The sequence below is a fragment of the Oryza glaberrima genome, chromosome 1, assembly GCF_000147395.1.
Source record: "Oryza glaberrima chromosome 1, OglaRS2, whole genome shotgun sequence".
Classification (NCBI taxonomy): domain Eukaryota; kingdom Viridiplantae; phylum Streptophyta; class Magnoliopsida; order Poales; family Poaceae; genus Oryza; species Oryza glaberrima.
This window is the reverse complement of record NC_068326.1, coordinates 21,675,662-21,697,602: the sequence shown is the minus strand read 5'-3', so window position 1 is coordinate 21,697,602 and position 21,941 is coordinate 21,675,662. Positions and strand designations below refer to the sequence as shown.

At 44.9% G+C, this 21,941-nt stretch overlaps 5 protein-coding genes across 7 annotated transcripts; 2 read left to right on the top strand and 3 right to left on the bottom strand.

Annotated features, from left to right (window-relative positions):
- The first annotated feature begins 1,171 nt into the window (after positions 1–1,171).
- Positions 1,172–2,625, top strand: LOC127768436 (uncharacterized). Its single transcript, XM_052294019.1, has one exon. It carries the CDS (start codon positions 1,302–1,304, stop codon positions 2,286–2,288), a length of 987 nt encoding a protein of 328 aa, XP_052149979.1. The 5' UTR covers positions 1,172–1,301; the 3' UTR covers positions 2,289–2,625.
- A 998-nt stretch (positions 2,626–3,623) lies between these two features.
- Positions 3,624–4,506, top strand: LOC127760543 (uncharacterized). Its single transcript, XM_052284824.1, has one exon. It carries the CDS (start codon positions 3,640–3,642, stop codon positions 4,162–4,164), a length of 525 nt encoding a protein of 174 aa, XP_052140784.1. The 5' UTR covers positions 3,624–3,639; the 3' UTR covers positions 4,165–4,506.
- Positions 4,507–5,102: 596 nt separating this feature from the next.
- Positions 5,103–11,771, bottom strand: LOC127752749 (uncharacterized). Of its 3 annotated transcripts, none has more exons than XM_052278172.1 (5): positions 11,768–11,771; positions 6,096–6,231; positions 5,922–6,003; positions 5,663–5,779; positions 5,103–5,499 (listed from the first exon to the last, which is right to left on the bottom strand). In XM_052278172.1, the coding sequence occupies exons 2-5, from the start codon at positions 6,212–6,214 to the stop codon at positions 5,449–5,451; spliced, it is 369 nt and encodes a 122-aa protein (XP_052134132.1). In that variant the 5' UTR covers positions 6,215–6,231; positions 11,768–11,771; the 3' UTR covers positions 5,103–5,448. The 3 variants fall into 3 exon arrangements, with proteins under 3 accessions (XP_052134132.1, XP_052134126.1, XP_052134118.1); XM_052278166.1 differs by lacking the exon at positions 11,768–11,771 and adding an exon at positions 7,412–7,635 and having other exon boundaries at positions 6,096–6,221; XM_052278158.1 differs by lacking the exon at positions 11,768–11,771 and adding an exon at positions 7,412–7,634.
- On the bottom strand, positions 9,050–11,748 carry LOC127752731 (bidirectional sugar transporter SWEET6a). The gene is made up of 4 exons (XM_052278135.1): positions 11,587–11,748; positions 11,253–11,469; positions 10,981–11,142; positions 9,050–9,651 (listed from the first exon to the last, which is right to left on the bottom strand). Exons 1-4 carry the CDS (start codon positions 11,664–11,666, stop codon positions 9,325–9,327), a joined length of 786 nt encoding a protein of 261 aa, XP_052134095.1. The 5' UTR covers positions 11,667–11,748; the 3' UTR covers positions 9,050–9,324.
- Positions 11,772–18,796: 7,025 nt separating the features above from the next.
- On the bottom strand, positions 18,797–21,309 carry LOC127752740 (bidirectional sugar transporter SWEET6b). The gene is made up of 4 exons (XM_052278148.1): positions 21,176–21,309; positions 20,839–21,055; positions 20,563–20,724; positions 18,797–19,405 (listed from the first exon to the last, which is right to left on the bottom strand). The coding sequence occupies exons 1-4, from the start codon at positions 21,253–21,255 to the stop codon at positions 19,100–19,102; spliced, it is 765 nt and encodes a 254-aa protein (XP_052134108.1). The 5' UTR covers positions 21,256–21,309; the 3' UTR covers positions 18,797–19,099.
- Positions 21,310–21,941: the final 632 nt, after the last annotated feature.

Here is a 21,941-nt window from a genome sequence, read left to right as displayed (position 1 = left end):
TGAATTTGAGGCTACGGCAAGTCCTTTCCACCTCTAGTACTTAATTGGTTTCATATATAGCTCTAACACTAGTGCCTAATACTTAATTGGTTCGACATATCCGACACTTACCATGCTATCAAGCTTCTCCATTCGGCTCATCTATTGTGTGCTACTACACTCGAATTCTCATTTGAAGGCAAGTCCGCAATATAGATGATAAGGAGACATTGGCACAAAAGTAGAAACTCATGGTATTTATAAGAGATAGTGTTGTTGCTACAAGGTAGAGTCAATAATAGCGAACTTATAACGAAGATAGATGCAAAGTCACAATGTGAAGACTTATTCTATTGTTCCATTACAGCAGCATAGTGGATAAATAGTCCATTGAATAGGAGGGTATATAGATAAAGAGACCAATCTCCGAAACATTACGTGGTATGCATGTTAGAGCAGGTACAATAGTAGTCCAAACAATAACGATTTCTGTTCCACATGAGATTATAAGCTGAGCTGGAGAGGAATAATGAAGAGAGCAGATAAACCAGTGACTAATTTGCTGCCTGCTGCACACGCGCTCCACGACGGCTGCCGCTCAAGTATTGCTGGGGTCGATGTCTTCATTGTGAAGTGCTGATAGAGAAAGAATAGTAAATGGGGGATGAATGAGTGGACAAGAACAACCGGAAAGAAAGAGCAATGTGAAAGTTAGATTAAAATATTAAATGTAGTTTTATGGATATTTGTGTATAGCTTATCAACAGCTAAACTATTATATCTACTATTTTTTTTACTAGTTTACTCTATTGTTAACATGAATATTTTTGAAGCCAACCATTAGCAGTACTGTTGAACTTGCTCTACAGCGAAAACTTAGAGCACATCCAAAATTCCTCAGGCCTCAAATGTCAAACACTTTGTTATCTGATTGACATCTTCATCTTTTCGCTTATACTTATACTTATCAACTAAAAATTAATTTTTTACCTTAAATTTATAGTTGATTTTAAGTTTTTTTAATCAAAGTTTATTTTTTAGCCTTTGTTTTTAGGTTACTAAGAGCATGTATATAAAATTTTTATTTATAAATTATTTTTCGTACGTAAATATGCCGCCTTATTTCGTCCTCCTCTACATCCCTGTGCGATAGACCAAAAGAAAACGAGTATACTGTCGTTCATCCCTTTTCCAGCTCATACGTACAAAAGAAAACGAAAATAAGTCAAAGAAGGAGGCGCAAATCGTCTTCGCTTCTTCGGTCTTGGAACGAAACGAATCTCCGCAGAAGCAGAACGCATCCAATCCAATCCGATCCAAAGATGGCCGCCGCCTCCCTCCTCCCGCTTCTCCTCCTCCTCCTCGCCGCCGCCGCCGCCTCCGCGCGCCACGTCATCACCTTCATCCCAGCCCGCGGCGTCTCCCCCGCCTCCCTCGCCTGGGACCCCACGGCGCAGCACTTCGTCGTCGCCGGCGGCGGCGAGGCCGTCCTCTCCGTCTCCGACGCCGGGGTCACCGAGTCGATCGCGTCCCACCGCGGCGCCTCCGCCGTCGCCGTCGACGACCGCCGCCGCCGCCTCCTCGTGGCGTCCCCGGGCTCCGTCTCCGCCTACGACCTCCGCACCCCGCGGCCCCACGCGCGGCTCTTCTCCGCCACGCTCCCTGACCCCGCGGCGCCGCCGGGCGGCGTCGCGGTGGACCCGCACTCCGGCGCCGCCTTCCTCACCGTGGGCGCGCGGATCTACAAGGTGTCCCCCGACGGCGACCTCGCGGCGCTCCCCCCCTCGCCGGCGTACGGCGGCCCCGACCCGCTCGCCTCCCTCGCCGCGCACGTCAGCCGCGGGTTCCTGCTCGTGGGCCAGCCCAGCACGGGCCGCCTCCTCCGCGTCGACATGGAGGACGGCGCCGCGCGGGCCGTGTCGGGAGCCCTGACGCCCCCCTCGCCGGCCGCGGTGGCGGTGCGGAGCGACGGGACGGTGGCGGTGGGCGGCGGCGCCACGCTGCGCCTCGTCGGCAGCAACGACGGGTGGTCGTCGTGCGCCGAGCGCGACGAGGCCGAGCCGGACGGCGGCGCCGCCGCCGCCGTGGCGGCCGTGGCGGTGAGGGAGCGGAGGCGGGTGTACGCGCTGGTGGCGCCGGCGGCGGCGGACGCGGCGGCGTGGCGGATCGAGGAGGTGTCGTGGAAGAAGGAAGGCGAAGGGGAGATGGTTGTGGGCTTCGTCTTCGTCGGCGTCGCGCTCGCCATCTTCATGTTCTGGAGGTTCCAGATGCGGCAGCTCGCCGGCAGCATGAATAAGAAGATCAGATAGTAACAGCATTGCAATGCTCTGAACTCCAAATTGTTCTAGGATATTTTTGATTTCTGGTTGAATTTAGGAGGATTTTACTTGGTTTTGTTGCGCGACAGTTGGTACAGACACTTGTAGAATAGAAATTTTACTCATCATCGAACCATGAATCTATCTACGACGACAGAAGAGGATAGTAGAAATGATCCTGGTTTTCAGTTGTTTATTGGAAGTACACGATGTAGTAGAATTTGATCAAAAGGCTGTTACGGTTATCTTGGTTCATGAATGCAAAGTGCAGTTCACATCAGCTGTTGTAAAAGATTATTACTTCTATAAATTCTAATTCATTACTACCTACGATAACTTCTTAAAGTGTTTATCATACTCTGTTCCAATAAGTGTTTCTGCAGTTTGTATGATCGTGGGTTGGATAATTGAAGCTGGTAATGTTCCTGCAAATCAGTAAGAGCGTGAATGGTAGTATGGAATCCTATATTCCTATGCGCGTGTTTCAGAACCAGCAGCGCTCAGCCGTTTCCTGTTGGTTCAATCAAGAGGAAGTGGCGATTTGGAAGGAAGCTGGGGTTTTCAGAAGTATAGGAGAGTAGTCCCTCAATGTAATCTTTTTCTTTTGGGAGGTTTTGCTCGTGACAACTTCCATTACTTCGACAGCTTCTTGTTGAACTTAAATTTTTTTTATATTTGTATATATTTTTCAATCTTAAGTAAATTTGGTTGGTCTATTTTGGCCTGCCCGGCAAACATGCCTATGCATTTCACCTTTTTTTTTGCAATAAGGACGTGTATGGTGCAGCCTTGCAATAGTAGCATATATGTTGTCCATTGCTGTGTTGCAAAAATCAAAATTAAATTCAAATTTTCTGACAAATTTTGCATGAATTTCATTGGTTTTTGTTGATGACCACTCAGTCATCGATGAAACTACTGGTGAGCGGTTTTTGGTTGGCAACATTGTTTTTTAAAACACTGCACATTGTACATGCAGGAGGGGATATACATTTCAGTTTCTTTTGATAGGAAAATAACGGTAGCTGTGCAATGTTGATGAGCTTCTGCAATCCAAAGAAAGAAGGGCTTTATTTTGGAACCAGCAAACGATCACTTCTTAGGCTGGTTAAGGATGATCAGGCGTTTGCTGTAACTTCCAAGCATTTGAATTGTGCCAAAACTATCATTCCAAACAAAAGATTTTATATGGGCCAGATAATTCTTTGCCAACTTCCAACCCCAAGGATAGTCATGCATTAAATACTGCCAATATATAATGATGCAAATTTTTTTGGATCCTTTCTCATTGGAAAAAGATTTACTCCTTAAAAGCATTAATTCCCAAGAAGAAGAAAAAAAAATGTATTTATTCCTTTGCAATCTGCATTGCCCTGTACTACTAGACTCGAGTACAGAAGTTCCAACACCAGCGGAGGCCGACGGCGCGGCGGGGCGCTCTCCACCAACATCAATGGCCGGCGGCCTCCTCAGCAAAGCGTCCAGCGCCGTGGCCGCCTGCGCGCGCCGCGTGTCGCGCGCCACCCGCCGCCTCCTCCGCGCGCGCCTGCTCCGCCGGGGCGGCGGCGGCGGCGGCGGTGGTGGCGAGACCGGGAAGCCCGACGGCGGTGGCGGCGGTGGTGGCGAAGGGCTGTGGCGGCGGGCGATACTGATGGGGGAGCGGTGCGAGCCGCTCAGCTTCCCGGGCGCCATCCACTACGACAGCCGCGGGCGGCGGCTCTCGCAGCCGCGCCGCGCCAAGGCGAAGCCGGCGGCGGCCAGCGCCGCGCTACTCTGCCGCTCGTCGGACGCCGTCGACGAGGCCGTCGCGGCGGCGAACAACAGCAAGGCCGCCAGATACGTGGCGGTGTCGCTGCTCCGAGACTAGACATCGCGCGCGTGGCGCGCGTGTTCCGGTGGCCGCGTCGCGCGCGCCGCGTGTTCCTCGGGCTGCTGCGGCGGCTGCTGCTGCATCAACGCGCGTGATTCTTGCTCCAGCTTTGGAAATGGATGATGCATGCCATTTTTGTTCTTTTTCCAAGCGTCGACAAAATTACCTGTACTTTTTTTCCCCATTTCATGTTACCATATCAGTGTAGAATGTTTGTTTGGGTTTGTTTGGGTTTTTTGGGTTTGTTTGGGTTTTTCTGCCCTACTAAAATTCTGATTGCAGCGAAATTTGATGGTTCAGTTTGTATCAAAATTTTGAAATTACTCCCTTCCGTAATAAGCGCAGTTGTGGGTTTCAGTGTCCAACTTTGACCATCCGTCTAATTTAAAATATTTTTATGATTAGTATTTTTATTGTTATTAGATGATAAAATATTTATAGTACTTTATGCGTGACTTAACTTTTAATTTTTTTTCATAAAATTTTCAAATAAAAAAACAGTCAAATATTGGCACAGAAACTTATGGCTGCACTTATAATGGGACGGAAGGAGCATGAGATAATCATATTCAGCTCATATCGGCGTTAATAGATATCAATCTGAACATTGCACCTCAAGGGAGGTAACATCTTCAGGGCAGGGTAACAAGACGTCAGGTTTCACATTCTTCAACATATGTCCCAGAAATGGGACAGATGAGGTGAAATTCAGAAGACAGCCAACATGCCATTTGCACAGAGATGAAACACATCCTAGTACTGCAAATCAAATCTGAACAGACAAAATACTTTATATTTTGGGAGGGACGGAGAGACTAAATCTCAGAAATCCAGGATACAAACCAAAAACAGGTGCATGACTGAGACCAGATAAAGAGCACACAAACCAGTGCCAGCACCGCTACCCAAGGAGTTCCCTTCAACAAATTGAACAGTATTAATGCTTCAACAGACATAATCATTTCTTTGTATTCCCGAAAAGGATACGTCATGATTTCTTTCAGGAACCATTTGGATTAATGACACTAGTAATAAGTTCATAATGCAGTGGTTCATAGGCTCATAGCTTGAAAATCCAGAATCTATTTATGCTTTCAACACTGCGATTCACTGTCGTGAGCCATCTGAACTCACAGCCTACCAAGGCAGCTCTTTTGTACAACATCTTAGTAAAATTTAATTGTCATGATGAAACCAACAATACGCTACCATAACTTACGGGCTACAGTTTACACCAGATCTCATCACAAGACAAACCGGAAGTTTAAGCACATCGTGCAGTTATCCACTTCCATCGAGCTGCCCATGGGAGAGAAGGTGTGCCATGTATTGCTGAAAAACATAGTGAAAGTACACATAAAACTTGCAATTTTAGCAGGGAAAAGTTAGATCCTAACAACCAAAAGAATATACGTGTTTTCGAGAGAATGCAGATTTGCAAGTGTTTAGCAAGCGGAGTGTGCAGTAAATGAAAGATAAGTAGGCAGCTACTTACTGCATGATACGCATATGGTGGTTTGCCTTGCCGATCAAAATGTTTTGCCATGATAGAGAACTCTATTGGACCCCAGTCATCTATTTCGAAACAATTACCTAATGCAGCCTTGTAAAGCTGCAAACCACCAAATCAAATCAAACATCACCTTTCTGAAGCAAGTGACTTGATTTTTTTTTTTAAATGACACTTCCTTTGCATTCACGTCCTGTTAAGATGATAACAAAGCGGCACCAAGACATATTTCAGTTTTTCATACCTTTGCAGTGTCAGTTAGTAGCTCCGTACCAGCGGGATATGAGGCATAAAATTGGTCGCCCCTAGAAATGCCAGCCCTTGTCCTGCAATAAGTTCAGAGATTATTGGCAGGGAAGAAAACTAAGTGAGAAAATTCTGCAAGTACACAAGAAAGGATAGATCAACAGTAATATACGTATTGCTCGTGTAAGCATAGGTCATTAAGGCAGTGAAGCAGTAGAATCCAGCATAGGACGCCGTACGCCGGAACTTCTGGATCTTTAAGAACTCCTTACATTGGTACAAAATATCCATCCTACAACTGGTCGATGCTGGTGTTAGAAAAGAAAATACCAAATCAGTTAGAGATACACACAGTTCTTCACAGTAGCCAATTTATTGGGAACAAAAAACCATGTAAATAAAATTTCTAAAATGTCATGTGAAGCCGAGTTTCAGCCATAGATAGAAGCAACACAGAAAGGCAAAAATATTTGCATCACCATGAAGTTTGACAATTAAAATAAGCAACATTATAGGAGTGGTTTCTTCAGGAAATCACAACACTATTCACATGCAAATGATACACAATGACCATATAAGAGAGAACTATCAAGATACCAACAGAATATGAGCTTCTAGAGGTTGCACAAAGTCAGAAACAGTACAGCTCCAGGTTGAGTACTGGAACATACAATATTTTCCAAATGACCATGAAAGAGAGAGCTATCAAGATACCAACAGAATATGGGCTTCTTGAGGTTGCACAAAGTCAGAAACAGCACAGCTCCAGGTTGAGTACTGGAACATACAATATTTTCCAACAGAATGCCTGAAAATATCGTCGCAAGGCCTGTCTATAGCAATGTTCTCATTCAACTACTAATTAACTCATCAAACAACTAAATTAGGCTAAACCATTGGATACAAGCCATACAACTTCAAAGGACAGGTATACCAAAGTAATCGAGTTGGCATGCTTCGTACCCTCAAATAAGTAAACTACCCTTTCAGTAACCAGATGGAACACTCTTAGACAATGTAAACTCCACTGAAGTGTGCTTTCTTCAACCTATCAGATAGCACTTTGTAAAATTCTGTTTGGCACGAATCAGGCAATCACTCAACTCGCCGTCAGAAACATTCAAGACAGCAGGTGCAAAACTACGTATCGAATCCACTTGCTTTTATCCCAGACCACAATACCCCCATACACACTGGATGAGTCTCCTCTGCAGTACTGCCCTCTGACGTGGGTCACAAAGAAGACCTCCCTTACTGTCATTTCCACAAACACCTCCTATGCATCAGTGGCGGATCGCTAACATGGGACATTGGGGTTCAGTTGAACCCCCCAAACTTTTTGGGAACCATCAAAACTGTTACTGTATTAGCATGAAGGTTAAGGCAAATTTCTACTACAACAGAAGCTAGGGTTAACGCGAATTCGAGAAAAAAAAAGTGCGTGGGTAGAGACAGAGAGAGAGAGATGGGAAAGAGGATGCGCGTAACTGATGCGGCGGAAGCAGCAGGACGAACGACGGCGACACTGCTCGCCTCGCTCGCTCGCGCGTTTGGATGGGGATCGGCGCAGGCGGCGGTGGCGGAGGGTGTGCTCACTCACCAGGATGGATGCGGCGGAAGCAGCAGGACGAACGGCTTGGGCAGCGGCGGTCGAACGGCGCGAGGAGGGAGAAGGGGATCGAGGCGGGTGGTGGCCGGCTCGGTGGGCCGGGTTGGGGAGGAAGGAAAGGGAGAAAGGGAAAGATGGACTTAGGGTGTGAGGGGAAAGAGGGTTTGGACCGGGCTGAGCTAGGCTTTGCAGGGAGCCAAACTGAACTTTTATGAAAAGCTTTATAATTAGCTTCTTAAAGGGCTCAATTTCATAAAGAGGTTTTTAGAACATAATTTATTAGTTTCCTTTCATTTGCAAAATAATTATTTAAAGAAATATTAATTCATAGAAAGGAGAGATTAGGAAGATAATTAGTATTTGCTTTTGTTTTCAAATATTTTCTTAAAATTACATTATTTGATAACCAAGGTTCTTTAATAAATATTATTCTAAATTCATAGATGAATTTAGAATTTAAATACAATTCCTTTGTTGATCTTAATTTGGCACTGGCACAACAGGAAAGAAAAGGAAAATCCAAAACATACCAGCATGAAAGAAAGTTTTCAAAAGATTCATAATTTTCAGGGTGACATCGCGATACCAAACTCTGCCAGCCGTTCGATCGGGGATTTGGTACCAGCAGGTACCATTGGACGGTAAATTTTTTTTATTGGCCAGAGTGTAGAGAGGAGACTAGTTTATTTGGGAACTAGTTTTATTATTTTATAAGAGGGTGCATTAGAGTATTAGACTGGTGATCAGGTCTCAAAAATGACCCACATATTTTGGCAAGCAGTGTGCATAGTTAGATTAATTGATGGCTTCCCTCCGAGTCGTGCAAGGTTGAGCAACTGCTGTTGTTTGTGTCATTAGACTGACGTTCTACCTGCTTTATATCATGTGAACCTTTTTAAGGAAAACTCTGAATTTGGTTTTAGGCTTCTAGCGTTATCTATGGGCTCTCTGACTAAACAAGTACTTTCGGCACTTATAGAAATACATATTTTTGACTAGATTCCTCTTGTTTTTTGTTCAGTCTTTTGTACGTACGTACAACACCAAGATGATCCGAATTCGGCTGCTGAATAATTTGCTTAAGGCACGCAAGAGACCCAAGGAAAAGAAAGAATGAGCCCACAGCACATACTGCTCCTCTGCACCGGTCCTTTTCAATCCATGACCAATCCACACCGATCGCTTCTTTTCGCTGTCAGTCTAGCTAGATCAATGCTCAGCTCACATCGCCTGGCGCCTAGCTAGCACCTGGACACGCCTGATCTTCCTTTCGATTGCAACAGGTCTTCTACTGCCAAAATCCTCCACATTAATTATTGACCCAATTCAATTCTTCGATCGTCTAATTAAGTAGGTGATGAGAGTAAAAGATTCGCTGTGTTGCGACAATAACCTGCACACACGTTGCAGATGAAAAAGCAAATTAAAACCGTACTGAAGATCCATGGACAGCTTATTAGCCTAACCAGTGTCGAACTTTTGACCAGTATAGTAAACGAGGTGGCACACAGCAAGGCGAAGCAAAGAGACAAATTAACAACGGCATCGTGATCACGACACCAACCAAAACCAAAGCACAGGGTAGCATGGTCTCATTATCTCGGCATAATATATAATTATGACTAAATTACATGCATGCATGAGCTGCATGTGAAATCAAGTCCTTTCACTACTACGGGAAACCACGACGACACACGCTCTGAGCTAAAAACCACTCGACATTTCAGAGGATATATGATCGATATGACGGTCGAAATCACGTACGACGACGGCTTTGCTAGCTCAGTTCAGCTCATCGCTCGACGGTGACGGAGACGCTGCCGCCGCCGGTGTTACCGCCACCGGCAGCGGCGGCGGTGGCGGCGCCGGTGCCGGAGACAACGACGGAGGGCATCTCGACGTCCTTGGCGGCCTTGGTCTTCTTAGGTGTGGTCCGGTAGTAGCAAGCATAGAGAATGAGCTGGATGGCGCCGAAGAGGGCGCCGAGACCATTGGGGATGGTCACGTAGATGTCAAAACGGATGAGCGCGTAGGCCGTCCAGCAGACGCCGTTGAGGAAGCACACCAGCGACAGGAAGAACGGCATGTACTCCACGCTCTTCGTCTTTATCACTTTCCCCTGCAGTGACAATAATCACAATTAATCTTGTTAGCTAAAAATCCTATATTGATTAATGATCCTAGCTAGCTAGAAATTAAGATGGAATCATATATATTAACACATAACCACACACACACCTCATTTGAAGATCATGTATGGAATGCAAGGGCTAGATTGATAAGCAGATATAGTAACATGCTGAGTAGAGATGTGTACCTATCTAATTTAGCATAGGTACCCAATAAATTTGTTGACAAATTCAGCTGGTATATAAGGGCATGTACAAAGGTAGAGTCTAATATGAGCTCTCTGCTCTGTACTAATTAATGTCACTAGAGACTATCCTCCTACAACAGTAGAGACAATAAGATTTCTAAACCATTAATGCACTAAATAATTTTTTTATTATACTTCTTTTCTTTTCTACACCCACATGCAACAAATTTTTCATTAATAAATGCTAAGAGTCGACTCTGAGCCGTTGTCATGCGTAGCAACGATGTTTCTCATTCATTCCCTATCTTTCTTCTACATCACCGAATTTACTTGCATGACAACGATGAGAGCTCGTTATTAGACACTATTGTACATGAGTGCACGTCGATTTTGTTGTCCTGTGTAACTAAGGTGGGGGAATTAACTTGCACACATCTGGCAAATTAACACATGGCTGATGGTTCGGAAGATGCAAGTTCTAGTTCCAAAGTTGGCTTTCTCCTTTTGTGCAAGGATATGTACAGAAGGATCAAATCAAGAACCAACTGCAAATGCTCACAGATTGTGAATGCTTCAATGCCCCCAACCACAACCTGATGAGTCACCTGCCCTGAGTAGAATGCAAAATCTTCAGCAGATGATGATGGATACCTACCTTTTTTTATGTCTAGATCATGCAACAAGTATTAAAGATGACAGCAACCCCTGGGTAATCACCAGTAGGAGGTAAGCAACAGAAAACAACCTGGACAATTAAGTTGCCAATCTCTCCTCTCTCAAATGTTCCAGAAAAAAAAAATTAAACTTGGACCTATCTAAACAGTGAGTCCCACCAAATTAGTAAGTGGATTATAACCTATCAAACGACCATCCACACAAGGCAACACAACAGTATAGTAACCACTGACAGACATGTGGGCCCCGCAAATCCATGCAGATTAACAGCCGCAAAATTACATAATCTGCATACTTACTATTACTAATCGCCTCCGGACCGTACGTCCAACCAGATCATTATCCACAAATAATCCACGACATTACCGTGGGCATTAATAACAGTATAAGAAAGAAAATTCGTAATTACTTGGGAGAAGATACAGATGGGAGAAAGGAAAGGAGGGACATACGTACCATGATGGTGAGAGGGGAGAAGTACATGATAGAGCCGAAGAAGACACAGAGGATGCCGACGATCATGGAGCGTTTCTCGTGGGTGTGCGCGCCCAGCAGCACACCCAGAATCACCGCCAACATGAACACCAACTCCACGCCCAGCACAGCACACATCCTCAGCTGCACGATCGATGATATGATCAATGGTACGGGTTAATTAGATCATGATAAAGATTAATGTATAGATCGAGGAAGGAAATAATGAACAGATCATGGATCGATCGACGTACGCGTTTCTTGTTGGGGGAGTAGAGGAAGAAGATGAGGAGGTAGGTGCCCTCGACGAGGAGGCCGATGCCGTTGATGGTGACGACGAGGATGCTGTTGGGGTGGACGACGGGGATGCCGTAGAACACCCAGAGCATGCAGTTGAGCAGCGTCGCCAGGTACGGATCCGCCTTGAACTCCTCCACGTCCTTCCTCTTGCAGATCCTCCAGAACGTCGGCCTGCATACATATATACACACAACCAGAAATGAAATTCAGAATTTGTTGTATTGTATCCTATCCTGCATGCAGAGAGAGATGGTCGATCGATCGGCTTGATTAGAAGAACTTAATTACACGGGGGCGAGGAAGAGGCCGAAGGAGATGACATTGCCGATGATGCCGACGACGTTGCGAGCCGCGTCCGGGGAGATCATGCTTCAATTCTTTCTCGGCGCGGCGGAGGAAAAGAGATGGGAGGGATGGCTGATCAGCTCAGCTGGGGGGTGGTGGGTGGTGGGTGGTGGGTGGTTACGACTGATGCGGCGCGGCGAGTGGTTTGTTTATATAGGCGTGAGCGCTGCGGCGCGGGGGAGGAGGCGATCGATCGAGTAGTTCTCGCGGCGCGTGGACCAGAGTAGCGCAGTGGAGTACCCAACTCGCGAATGAACCGGGCGGATCGCGTCGCGTCAATCGATCGATCCATCGATCGAACGGATGGATATGGCAGAAGGACCGGGCGAGCTGGGAGATAGATGGGCCGGGCCGGCCTAACGCGGCTCGGTCATCTCGTTGGGCCGGAGCGCAGCGGAGAGGACGGTGGCGGCGCGGCGCGGCGGTGATGCGATGCGACGCGCGCGAGGGCTCGTGGTGGCGACAACACATGAGACGAGGCGATGGCCAGCGACGGAGCTAGCGGGGAGGTACGGTACGGTGTCGCTCGCGTTGAGGACGACGCGACGGCCCGCCCATCTGCCACCGCCGCCACGGCGTTCGCCCCTCCTCGTGGAGCCCGGGTCTTCCCCATCCCCCACCATCACCACGCCTCATCGTATGCTAAATCATCGTTCTCAAATCATTTCATAATATTTCAATCAAATCATTTCATTTTCATAAACGCATAAAAAGATTGCACGTTAATATATTAGAAGAAGATAGCATAGTTTGATTACACAACACACACGGTCAGAAAGCCGTTGCCAGGGGTCAAGGAAAAAAGAAACAAAAAAAACAAATACAAGGAAGATAAGCTACTAGGAAAGAAAAACACTCCTATTGCAAGGGAGGGTGGGGTAGGGGGTCCCACTACACTCCGGCTTGCGCCGGACGCAGGGAGCTAGAGAAGAGCGAAGACAGGGCATGGTGTGATCCGAAGAGAGGGACTGCACGCGTGAGGTAGTGTCACTCGAGCTGGTAAGCGCGAGCTTGGCCGTAATCCTCTTGCTACGCTTCGGCACTACCCTCACGGTGGGAACGGCAGGCGCCGGAGACGGCAGCAGCGGGGGCAGAGCTGGAGGCAGAGACCTGGAGCAGCTGGTGAGGAAGGCGCGCAGTGCGACATTCTCGGCGACCGAAAGCGGGAGCTGCGTGGCCGTCAAGATCAAGGGCGACCATCGGAACGTCGAAGAAAACCCCATCCCCCCGACCGAGGGAGCCTCCGGTGGCAAGGACAAGGTCGGTGGCAGAGAGTAGCCGGCTGGTGGGACCCGACTCGAGAGAGGAGGTGACCCCACCGTGGCCGGCACCCCATGGCAGCTACCCATCTTGATGGCGCCTTAAGGCAGGAAAGGGTGGGGAGAGCCGAGGCCAGGGAAGCCGGTGCTGTCCCTACTACCGGCTCAATCAGATTGTTGCCGACCAATGAGGAGGGTGAAACGGCGACCACCTCCACCGACTTCGGTGATGGGAGAGATCGCGGCGGCAGGGCGAGGAGCCGAGAACACGCAGCCTAGCTAGGACAAGGCCGGCAAAGGCAAGGGCGTGCAAACCGCAGCGGCTGGAACTGGCCTCGGCGAGGAGAGGGCTGGCGGAGGTGGGGGCGTGCATGCCGCAGCGTCCCCCATCGGCCTCAACAAGGAGAGGGCTGGCGGCGTTGGCTGTGGAGGATAGCGAGGCGGCGGCAGCGATGAGGCCACGTCAGGCGCCACCACCAATCTCGGTGACGGGAGAGACTGTGATGGTGGCGGTGACGTGCAAGGCGCACACACACAGGCCAAGACGAAGAGAGGCCCGGCGACACCAACAGCGGCGGCAACGTGCTGGGCGCATAGACCGCAGCGGTCGCCGCCACCGGCCTTGACAAGGAGACTAGCGGTGGAGGAGAGCACAACGACAGCGGCGATGTGCGGGCAGCACAGGAGGTGGCCCACTGCGGAGCTTGGCCGACAACGAAGTCTCGGGTGTCGACAAGGGGCCTAGTGATGGACGAGGTGGCGAAGACAACGGCGGGAACACCGACGGTCGTCACTGTCGAGCTGGCGGAGCAGACGGCCGCGGCGATCGACGAGCCAGTCAGTGAGCCAGTAGTGGCAGTTGACGAGCCGGCAGCGGCGGTCAATGAGCCAATGGAAGGAACAGTGGCGACTGACGAGCCCACAGTGAGGGAAGGCGTCGTGGCACCAACGCGGCTCATCAGCCCGGAGAAGGGAGACGGCCCAGAGAGGGAGGGCGGCCCACCGGAGAGGGGGGCATGGGGAGAGGCCCTCAAATCGAAGCATCCAGAAGATCAGCTTCGAGCAACATGGGATCCATGGTATCATAAGAGACAAAAGGAGATGCCACCTGTCTGGATGCCATTGCTTCATCATGTGAGAGGACATGGTCAAAAGAAAAAGAGGAAAAGAGGGAAAGTACCGTTCCTTTAGGCATCTAGCAAGCCGACAGGAAGGGAGCAACTTTTGCCACCGTGCCTCCCCCCCCCCCCGCCTCCTCCGACCGTTGGGGGAGTTGCCGGAGAGGCCATCGCTGCACCGGTGAGCGGGGCATTGACAACGGCCCATCCGCCAACAGGGCTAGCAGCTATTCGACCGGCAAGGACGGTGACCCGACGGCCGGCGACAATGACGACCGGTCGGCCGGCGAGCAAGACGGCACACACGCCAAGGGGACGATGACGTCAGTCGGCTCGCCCACCCCGAGGGGGGGGGAGGGGGGGGGGACGGCCTCGCGACGGGTGGCGATGCATTCTACCGCCAGCGGCCTCGCGATGAATGGCGAATGTACGACATCGGGAGGCGGCGTCGCGACGGATGGCGGAGGAGTCGGACGGGGGGCGACGAAGGCTTTCGTGGCCACTCAGCGCTTGCAGTTGTGAGCCAGATGTCGGAAGCCCCGGCAACAGCAGCATCGCACCGGGAGACGGCACGAGGCCACCTGATGCGATGTAAAGAAACAGTTGAAACACCGGTCGAGAAGGTCCGGCGGGATGCCGTGGGCTTTTAAATTATTTCATTATAATATATATCCCGCAGCAAAGCTCGGGGTATAAGTATTACTAGTTTTTTAACAGCAACACGACGAAGGATCAACAACTTCTCTGACTTGTATGTTGTACGTGGCAGGCTGTGTCTGGAAATTCTGGAGAAGTAATTACTCGTAGCGCGTTTTTTTTGACCGTGTAAATAATGCGGCTATATGTTTTTAGTTGTAAGCAGTTGTACACGTGGATTTTACCTTTTCGTTTCGAAAGATATGCATGGATGTTGTTGTGTTAGGTCGGCTAGCACTAGCATGGATCAAAATATTTGTCTAAAAAAGTTTCAAAAATTGTAAATTTGTAAGCGGACATGTAGTTGTCCATAACGTTACTTATGTTGCGTTCGGAACTCCTCTTTTTCAACTTCTCCTCTTTCGTTTTTCATATGCACACTTTTCGAACCGCTAAACAGTATATTTTTTAAACAATTATACGAAAAATTCTTTTAAAAAATTGTGTTAATCTATTTCTTAAGTTTTTAACTAATACCTAATTAATTATGTGCTAATGAGTCACCTCATTTTCGATATCGGAGAGATTTGTTTCAAACATCCACTCTTGAACACAGCCTTATTCATGACTGAATAGAATCCTTTACTCCCTCCGAGTTGATAATAATTATATTATTGTTTTGGACAAGGACAAGGTTTCAAAAAGCAACTATGACCAATATTTTCTATTATAATATATATATATATATATAATCAATAAATATATTATTTTATTAAAGTATTTTTAAGACTAATCTATACATATGGTTTTCATATTTTAGGATAATTATTTTAGAAATTATTCATAATTAAATATTTTAAAAAGTTTGACTTTTATCATTGTCCAAAACGACAAGTGTTATCAGCTCGGAGAAAATATAAGTAATGATAAAAAATACTGCTCTGGCTATAATTAAATTAAGTAATAAAAACGTGTCTTATTGAATATTCCTACGCAATTGAAACAAAAAATAGTGGACCACATCACCGAAAAAATTAGCCATTGGATTAATTTCATTTGCATTTGATTCATATTTATAAGGTCGTTAATGTTATGTATTTATAGATTTTTTTGACAAAATTGGTTATATAGCATCAAAAGTTCACGTTTTTTATTTTATAGCACCGAAAGATAACTTTTCATTTAAATAGTACCCAAAGTTCATCCCGTTCCCATTTTTAACGCTTCCGCCAATTCTCAATCCTTTTCCGTCTACCTTGATCGCTATTGACACAACCAAGCACGCGATATGATGTTTCTACCTCTCACAAATACAAATAGAATGCATGGCAATGAGGAGTATAGAAATGTCATATCGCGTATGTGGCTGGGTCAATAGCGATCAAGGCGGACGAAAAACGATCGAGAATTGACAGAAGTGTTAATATGAACGTGGTGAACTTTGGGTGCTATAAAAGTGAACATGTATCTTTCGGTGCTATAAAATCAAAAAGTGAACTTTTGATGCTATATAACCAATTTTTCCTCTCTTTTTTTTCTTACCATTATTAGTAACCATGCTGTCAAGCATGCATCACTATTGTTTTTATTAGGAAAAGTTGTTTTTTCAAATGTAGCGTAATATATTATGAAGATTTTCTCATTTGCCGCATCAGGAATCCGTTAGCATCTATGACGATCATTTACAAGCATATTGCCTTGACCACTTAGCATCACCAAGCACCTCAAAGCATTGGATGGCACTAGTTAATTAGGCATTATTATTTGTGTGAGAAACATCACAATACATATATTAATATCCCTACAGCGTTACTTCTTTTTATATATTATCCAATATTAATTGGTTCCAAAGTTGCACTAGCAGAGTTCTCCAAAATGCCGCATATAGACACACGAAGGATAGGCCGTCAGGTTTCTAGTGACCACTCACAATTTTTTTTAAAAAAAATACATTTTTTTTTGCAGGAAATGACCCACAAATTTTTAGTGGCATAAATCTATATTCACAATTTGTTCGATAGATTCTCCGGGAATGAGCCGTGCAAGCCTAAACATGCAATATTTTATTTTTCCTGTGTGCTCTGCGTCTGATGATTAATTAAGCGAGTTGGCTGGTCAGCCATTTATTGTTGAAACGTTAGATCTGGACCGACGTTGATCATCGGATCATTACACCTACCATACCTCGTGAACTTGTTAAGGAACCTGACTTTGTCTATGATTAACGAGATAAGCTCACATATTCGTCCTACTGGTTGGTTTTGTCTTATTTTTGTCTGTTAACTAAAAAGAAGTGTTCATTATTGGTCCTTCAAATCTCGAAACTATTCACATTTCATCCATAGCAAGGTGGTTTTTGTGATGTGGCGTCTATACGAAGTCTATTTATTAAATTAAGAGTGACGAGACCAGTCAATCAATATAATTAAAATAACAAAACAAAGAAAATATTAAAACTCATACTGTTGAATTCTACCAGTACAGATCTATCTCATACTGCCTAAGTAAGAGAGGCTAGGAGGCTGATAAAGGGAGACAGAGAAATTACTGTCAAAAAGATCCATCGCAGTCAGAACCGAGTTAGTCATACACTAGCAAATAAAGCTCGGACTAACCATATCTCCGAAGTTTGGTTGGACGGGGGATGTACTTTTATTTCACAGTATGTCTGTGAGGATGCTATGATTGAGTAATATATTTTCCCTTTCCCCGTAAAAGAAAAGGAAAATATTAAAACTCAATATATATTTTAAAATGGCTAAAAACGAGGAATGGTTGAAGACTTGAAGGGTAGGAGAGATTACTATTGGTTCGATGGCTAAAGACAAGAAGAAAAAATAAAGTAATATTAAAAAGGTATAGTGGACCACTCTAAAACTAAATATGTAGGCTAAAATTGCACTTATTTAAAGATGGATGAAATAATTAATTAGCTCTACCTCGGACCATATGAGAAAGCAAATACTTAAGCCCCATCATTTGCTCATATTCCCTAATGAATTTATAGGTAAAATTTATATATATATATATGTTCTTGCTGATTTAAAAGTCAATACTAAAATCAATCTTAAAATTATGTTTGAAAATTCATATTTTAGCTTTCTCTTTAGCTGATTAGGACATCAAATGTGGGCCTAAGTTGTTACTATCTCCCTTTTAAATAGGGTCAATTTGGCTAGTACCATCACAAAAATCACGGAGTTAAAAAATACCATCGTATATATCATTGACATCTGGGTCCAGGCCCCACATGCCATTCTCACGTATTTTTACGATAGTATTTCCCAAATTTTTCCTTTTAAATATACGTTGTATTGACTTTTAGTACAAAGTTTGAATATTTATCTTATTAAAAAATATATAATATCCTTTATTTTAGTATAACTTATTTTATCATTAAATTTCCTTTAGTTTAATTAAGAACAACATACACTAAAACTAAATTCTTAATAAGATAAATGATCATACATAATATCTAAAAATAAACAAAGTCATAAAAAAACGGAGGAAGTATTTGCTATTAAGAAAAGCACGTTTGCATTTGAGTTCAGGCTAGAAGATACTCTCATCTGGCCCTCTCAGGTATTTTAATTCGTCATATGCTAATTGAACTCCTGGTCTTTTCGATCGATCTGCCTAATCTCCGCGAGCTTTCCCTAATTGATCTTCAGTGCAGGTCAGCAGATAGATAAGTACGTAAACATTCGGACTCCATACGCATGCAAGTTTTCACTGCTTAATTAGTTTTGCTTTAAGGCCAAGCAAATTGCTCATCTGCAAGTCATTTTCAAACCAAGACCAATCCATGATCATTTTTCTCGCACCGTCCTCTTGATTGTAACTTCTTTTCCTTTTTGTCATCTTACCCGCGCTAGCTCTCATCACTTTTTTCAACTTATAGGTTGATGATCAAATTGATGACAGTTAGCATATAAAGCAAACACATCATTAAGGCGTACGTCGCTATATCTCTTGGATCGTTCCTTCTCCTGCGCCAACCAACCAACCAAAACAAAACAGTGAAGAAATCCCCAGTTTTCTTTTACCCGCATAAATACATGTGAAAGCTTAAATAATTAGCATAAAACGATCAGGGCATGCATAGCATTTAGCAACGCAGGTGACAGTGGCGGAGCCAGGAATTTAAACTTGTGGGGTCAATTACTAGTGGTTTGTATTTAAATGGGGTCATTTCTCTTTATCGTTTTGGATTTATACATGAAAATTGAGATTTATATGACTTTTTTCAAAAAGCTGTGGGGTCGGCCGACCCCACAGAAATAGCCTAAATCCGCCACTGGCGGGTGATATTGTATCATTGTATTGTCTCATCAAACTTCAACTATATAGGTAAATATTACACTCTCACTCAGATCATATATATCGAGCCGAAAAAACTACCACCAAAATTAACACAAGCTAATTAATTTAATTTTACTTAATTTATCGCTCGACGGTGACGGAGACGATACTGCCGCCACTGGCGGTGGCGGCGGCACTGGGACCGGAGATGACGGAGGGCATCTCGACGTCCTTGGCGGCCTTGGTCTTCTTGGGTGTGGTCCGGTAGTAGCAGGCGTAGAGGATGAGCTGGATGGCACCGAAGATGGCACCAAGGCCGTTGGGGATGGTCACATAGATGTCGAAGCGGATGAGCGCGTAGGCCGTCCAGCAAACACCGTTGAGGAAGCACACCAGCGACAGGAAGAACGGCATGTACTCTACGCTCTTCGTCTTTATCACTTTCCCCTGCAGTGAGTGAATAATCTCGTTGATTAAAATCTCATTAATTAATTATATAATGATCCTAGAAATTTAAGTATTGTAACATTGTTATAACAAAGAAAATAAGTAATTGATGAAGGTTACCATAGATTAGAAGCAGGTGTGGCCAATTCTGGGCCTGCAGCACAAAGCTGCAAGACCCACGAGATGAAGGTACTACCATATACTAGCAGTCTAGCATAGTGGCTGGACAGTATAAAAGCTCCAGCCTTCTTTTTCTTTTTCTTTTTTTCGTTCCAACGTGACAATTACCTGATCACAGGGGAAGGTCGCTCGCAGAAAAAAAGCACAGGCTCGGAAAGTGGACACATGTTGGTAGCAAATTAATTAACGACGATTTGTAATCTGTCACCAGAAGTAGCACGTATGCCTTGCTGAAACCGAACCCCTTAATTACCCGGTACGATATACTCCCTCCGTTTCTAAATGTTTGACACTGTTAACTTTTTTAACACATGTTTAACCGTTCGTCTTATTAAAAAAAATTCATGAAATATGTAAAACTATATGTATACATGAAAGTGTATTTAACAATGAATCAAATGATATGAAAAGAATTAATAATTACTTCTTTTTTTAATAAGACGAATGATCAAACATGTTTAAAAAAATTAATGGTGTCAAATATTTAGAAACGGATGGAGTATATACATAGCTGTGAACGAAATCTGAATAGAAATCTCATTCAGAGACATACGCGTTGATCAGCTGATCACACGTTTCTGATGGAAGGCAACATGAGAACTAATCAGCTGATCAACACGTTTCTTATGGAGTATATACCTTTCAGTTTTCCCCAGATCAACGTACTACCCGTCTCTCTCAGGAGAGAACAGCACACGGGTTTTGGCTTTGGCGACAGCTAATTAACACACTAATCAACGGCTTAACTAACTGCATGGCTAATCGGATGTAACTAATGCTACACTAGAGCACAGCAGCTAGCACAGGATCGATGATATGCAAGCACAAATCGAGATTAATTATACTGTTACCCGGAAGGGTGCATCGATCAGATCACAGATCAAACGACGAGATTAATTAACAGATCGAGATGATTATGCCTGCTACTAGTTTGATTGGATCGTGATGAGAAAATGATCATGCGGACGCGTACGTACCATGATGGTGAGCGGGGAGAAGTACATGATGGTGCCGAAGAAGACGCAGAGGATGCCGACGATCATAGAACGCTTCTTGTGCGTGTGCGCGCTCAGAAGCACGCCCAGAATCACCGCCAGCATGAACACCAACTCCACGCCCAGCACAGCCAACATCCTCAGCTGCAACAAAGAATTAATGTCAAGATTATATTTCAGATAGATTCAAATTTCGAAATTAAATCGAGGAAATATGGATATATAGATATATCGAGAGGGAGGGAAAAGCGTATATACGCGCTTCTTGTTGGGGGAGTAGAGGAAGAAGATGAAGAGGTAGGTGCCCTCGACAATGAGGCCGATGCCGTTGATGGTGACGATGAGGATGCTGTTCGGGTGGACGATGGGGATACCGTAGAACACCCATAGCATGCAGTTGAGCAGCGTCGCCAGGTACGGATCCGCCTTGAACTGCTCCACGTCCTTCCTCTTGCAGATCCTCCAGAACGTCGGCCTGCACACACACACAAACAAGATCAAGATTTGTTAATTCTTCAGTTCTCACATCTCACCAAAAACCCTCATCAAATTAATTAAACAGCTAGCAGCAACCGGGTTTAGAGAGCTTAGTTACACGGGGGAGAGGAAGAGGCCGAAGGAGATGACATTGCCGATGATGCCGACGACATTGCGAGCCGCGTCCGGGGAGATCATCTTTGCTAGCTAGATGGCAGGAAAGGAAGGGATCGGAGGAGATGGGATTTTTGGTTGGGAACTTTGCGAGTCACAACGAGCGGCACCGCTTATATAGACGCGCGAACAACGAACACAGTGAAATTCTCGGTGAAAAAAACAAAAAGGTGAATAGCTAATTTAGTCCCTCAAGTTTCACTGAAGGCTCAATTTGGTACTTTAGGTTTCATTTTGTCCACATAGATTCTCTAAGTATTTGTTTTGGCTTAAAATCATCCTTGGACCTACGTAATTTGCCATATGGCTATTTTTAGTCAACAACTCTATTAAAAAATATCTCTTTTGCTCTTAATTTGTATAAAACTATACAGTAGAAAAAAGAAAACAAAAATAAATAAACAACTTTACATATGTACTTTCCATTATTTCAACATGTGCACATGAAACTTGAGCCTAATGGCTATCGTATACACTTGTAAGTACATAATTTATTTTTGTTTTACATAAATTGCTATGCATTGTCTATAAAAAGAATTCATTGCATGCAATTGTTTTCTCTTATATATGTGAATGAGGGAGTATAAGTGTCATTTATCAAGAGAGTTGTTGGTTATGTGGGTTCGAGGATAAGTTTGAATTAAAATAAAAACTTGAAGGACTAATATGAATAGATTGATACATTAAGGACTAAACTGATCCTTGTATTA

What these genes read in the sequence shown, in the direction of transcription:
- LOC127752731 (XM_052278135.1), bottom strand. Translation starts at nt 11,666, where the DNA reads ATGATCTCCCCGGACGCGGCTCGCAACGTCGTCGGCATCATCGGCAAT. An exon ending in GGCCTCTTCCTCGCCCCCGT is followed by an intron (nt 11,470 to 11,586) that starts GTAATTAAGTTC and finishes ATATGTATGCAG; the next exon opens with GCCGACGTTCTGGAGGATCT. An exon ending in TCTCCCCTCTCACCATCATG is followed by an intron (nt 9,652 to 10,980) that starts GTACGTATGTCC and finishes TTGTCACTGCAG; the next exon opens with GGGAAAGTGATAAAGACGAA.
- LOC127760543 (XM_052284824.1), top strand. Translation starts at nt 3,640, where the DNA reads ATGTATTTATTCCTTTGCAATCTGCATTGCCCTGTACTACTAGACTCG.
- LOC127752740 (XM_052278148.1), bottom strand. Translation starts at nt 21,255, where the DNA reads ATGATCTCCCCGGACGCGGCTCGCAATGTCGTCGGCATCATCGGCAAT. An exon ending in ACTCCCCCAACAAGAAGCGC is followed by an intron (nt 20,725 to 20,838) that starts GTATATACGCTT and finishes TCTTTGTTGCAG; the next exon opens with CTGAGGATGTTGGCTGTGCT. An exon ending in TCTCCCCGCTCACCATCATG is followed by an intron (nt 19,406 to 20,562) that starts GTACGTACGCGT and finishes CACTCACTGCAG; the next exon opens with GGGAAAGTGATAAAGACGAA.
- LOC127752749 (XM_052278172.1), bottom strand. Translation starts at nt 6,214, where the DNA reads ATGGATATTTTGTACCAATGTAAGGAGTTCTTAAAGATCCAGAAGTTC. An exon ending in TATGCTTACACGAGCAATAC is followed by an intron (nt 6,004 to 6,095) that starts GTATATTACTGT and finishes AACTTATTGCAG; the next exon opens with GACAAGGGCTGGCATTTCTA. An exon ending in TACTAACTGACACTGCAAAG is followed by an intron (nt 5,780 to 5,921) that starts GTATGAAAAACT and finishes GGTGGTTTGCAG; the next exon opens with CTTTACAAGGCTGCATTAGG.
- LOC127768436 (XM_052294019.1), top strand. Translation starts at nt 1,302, where the DNA reads ATGGCCGCCGCCTCCCTCCTCCCGCTTCTCCTCCTCCTCCTCGCCGCC.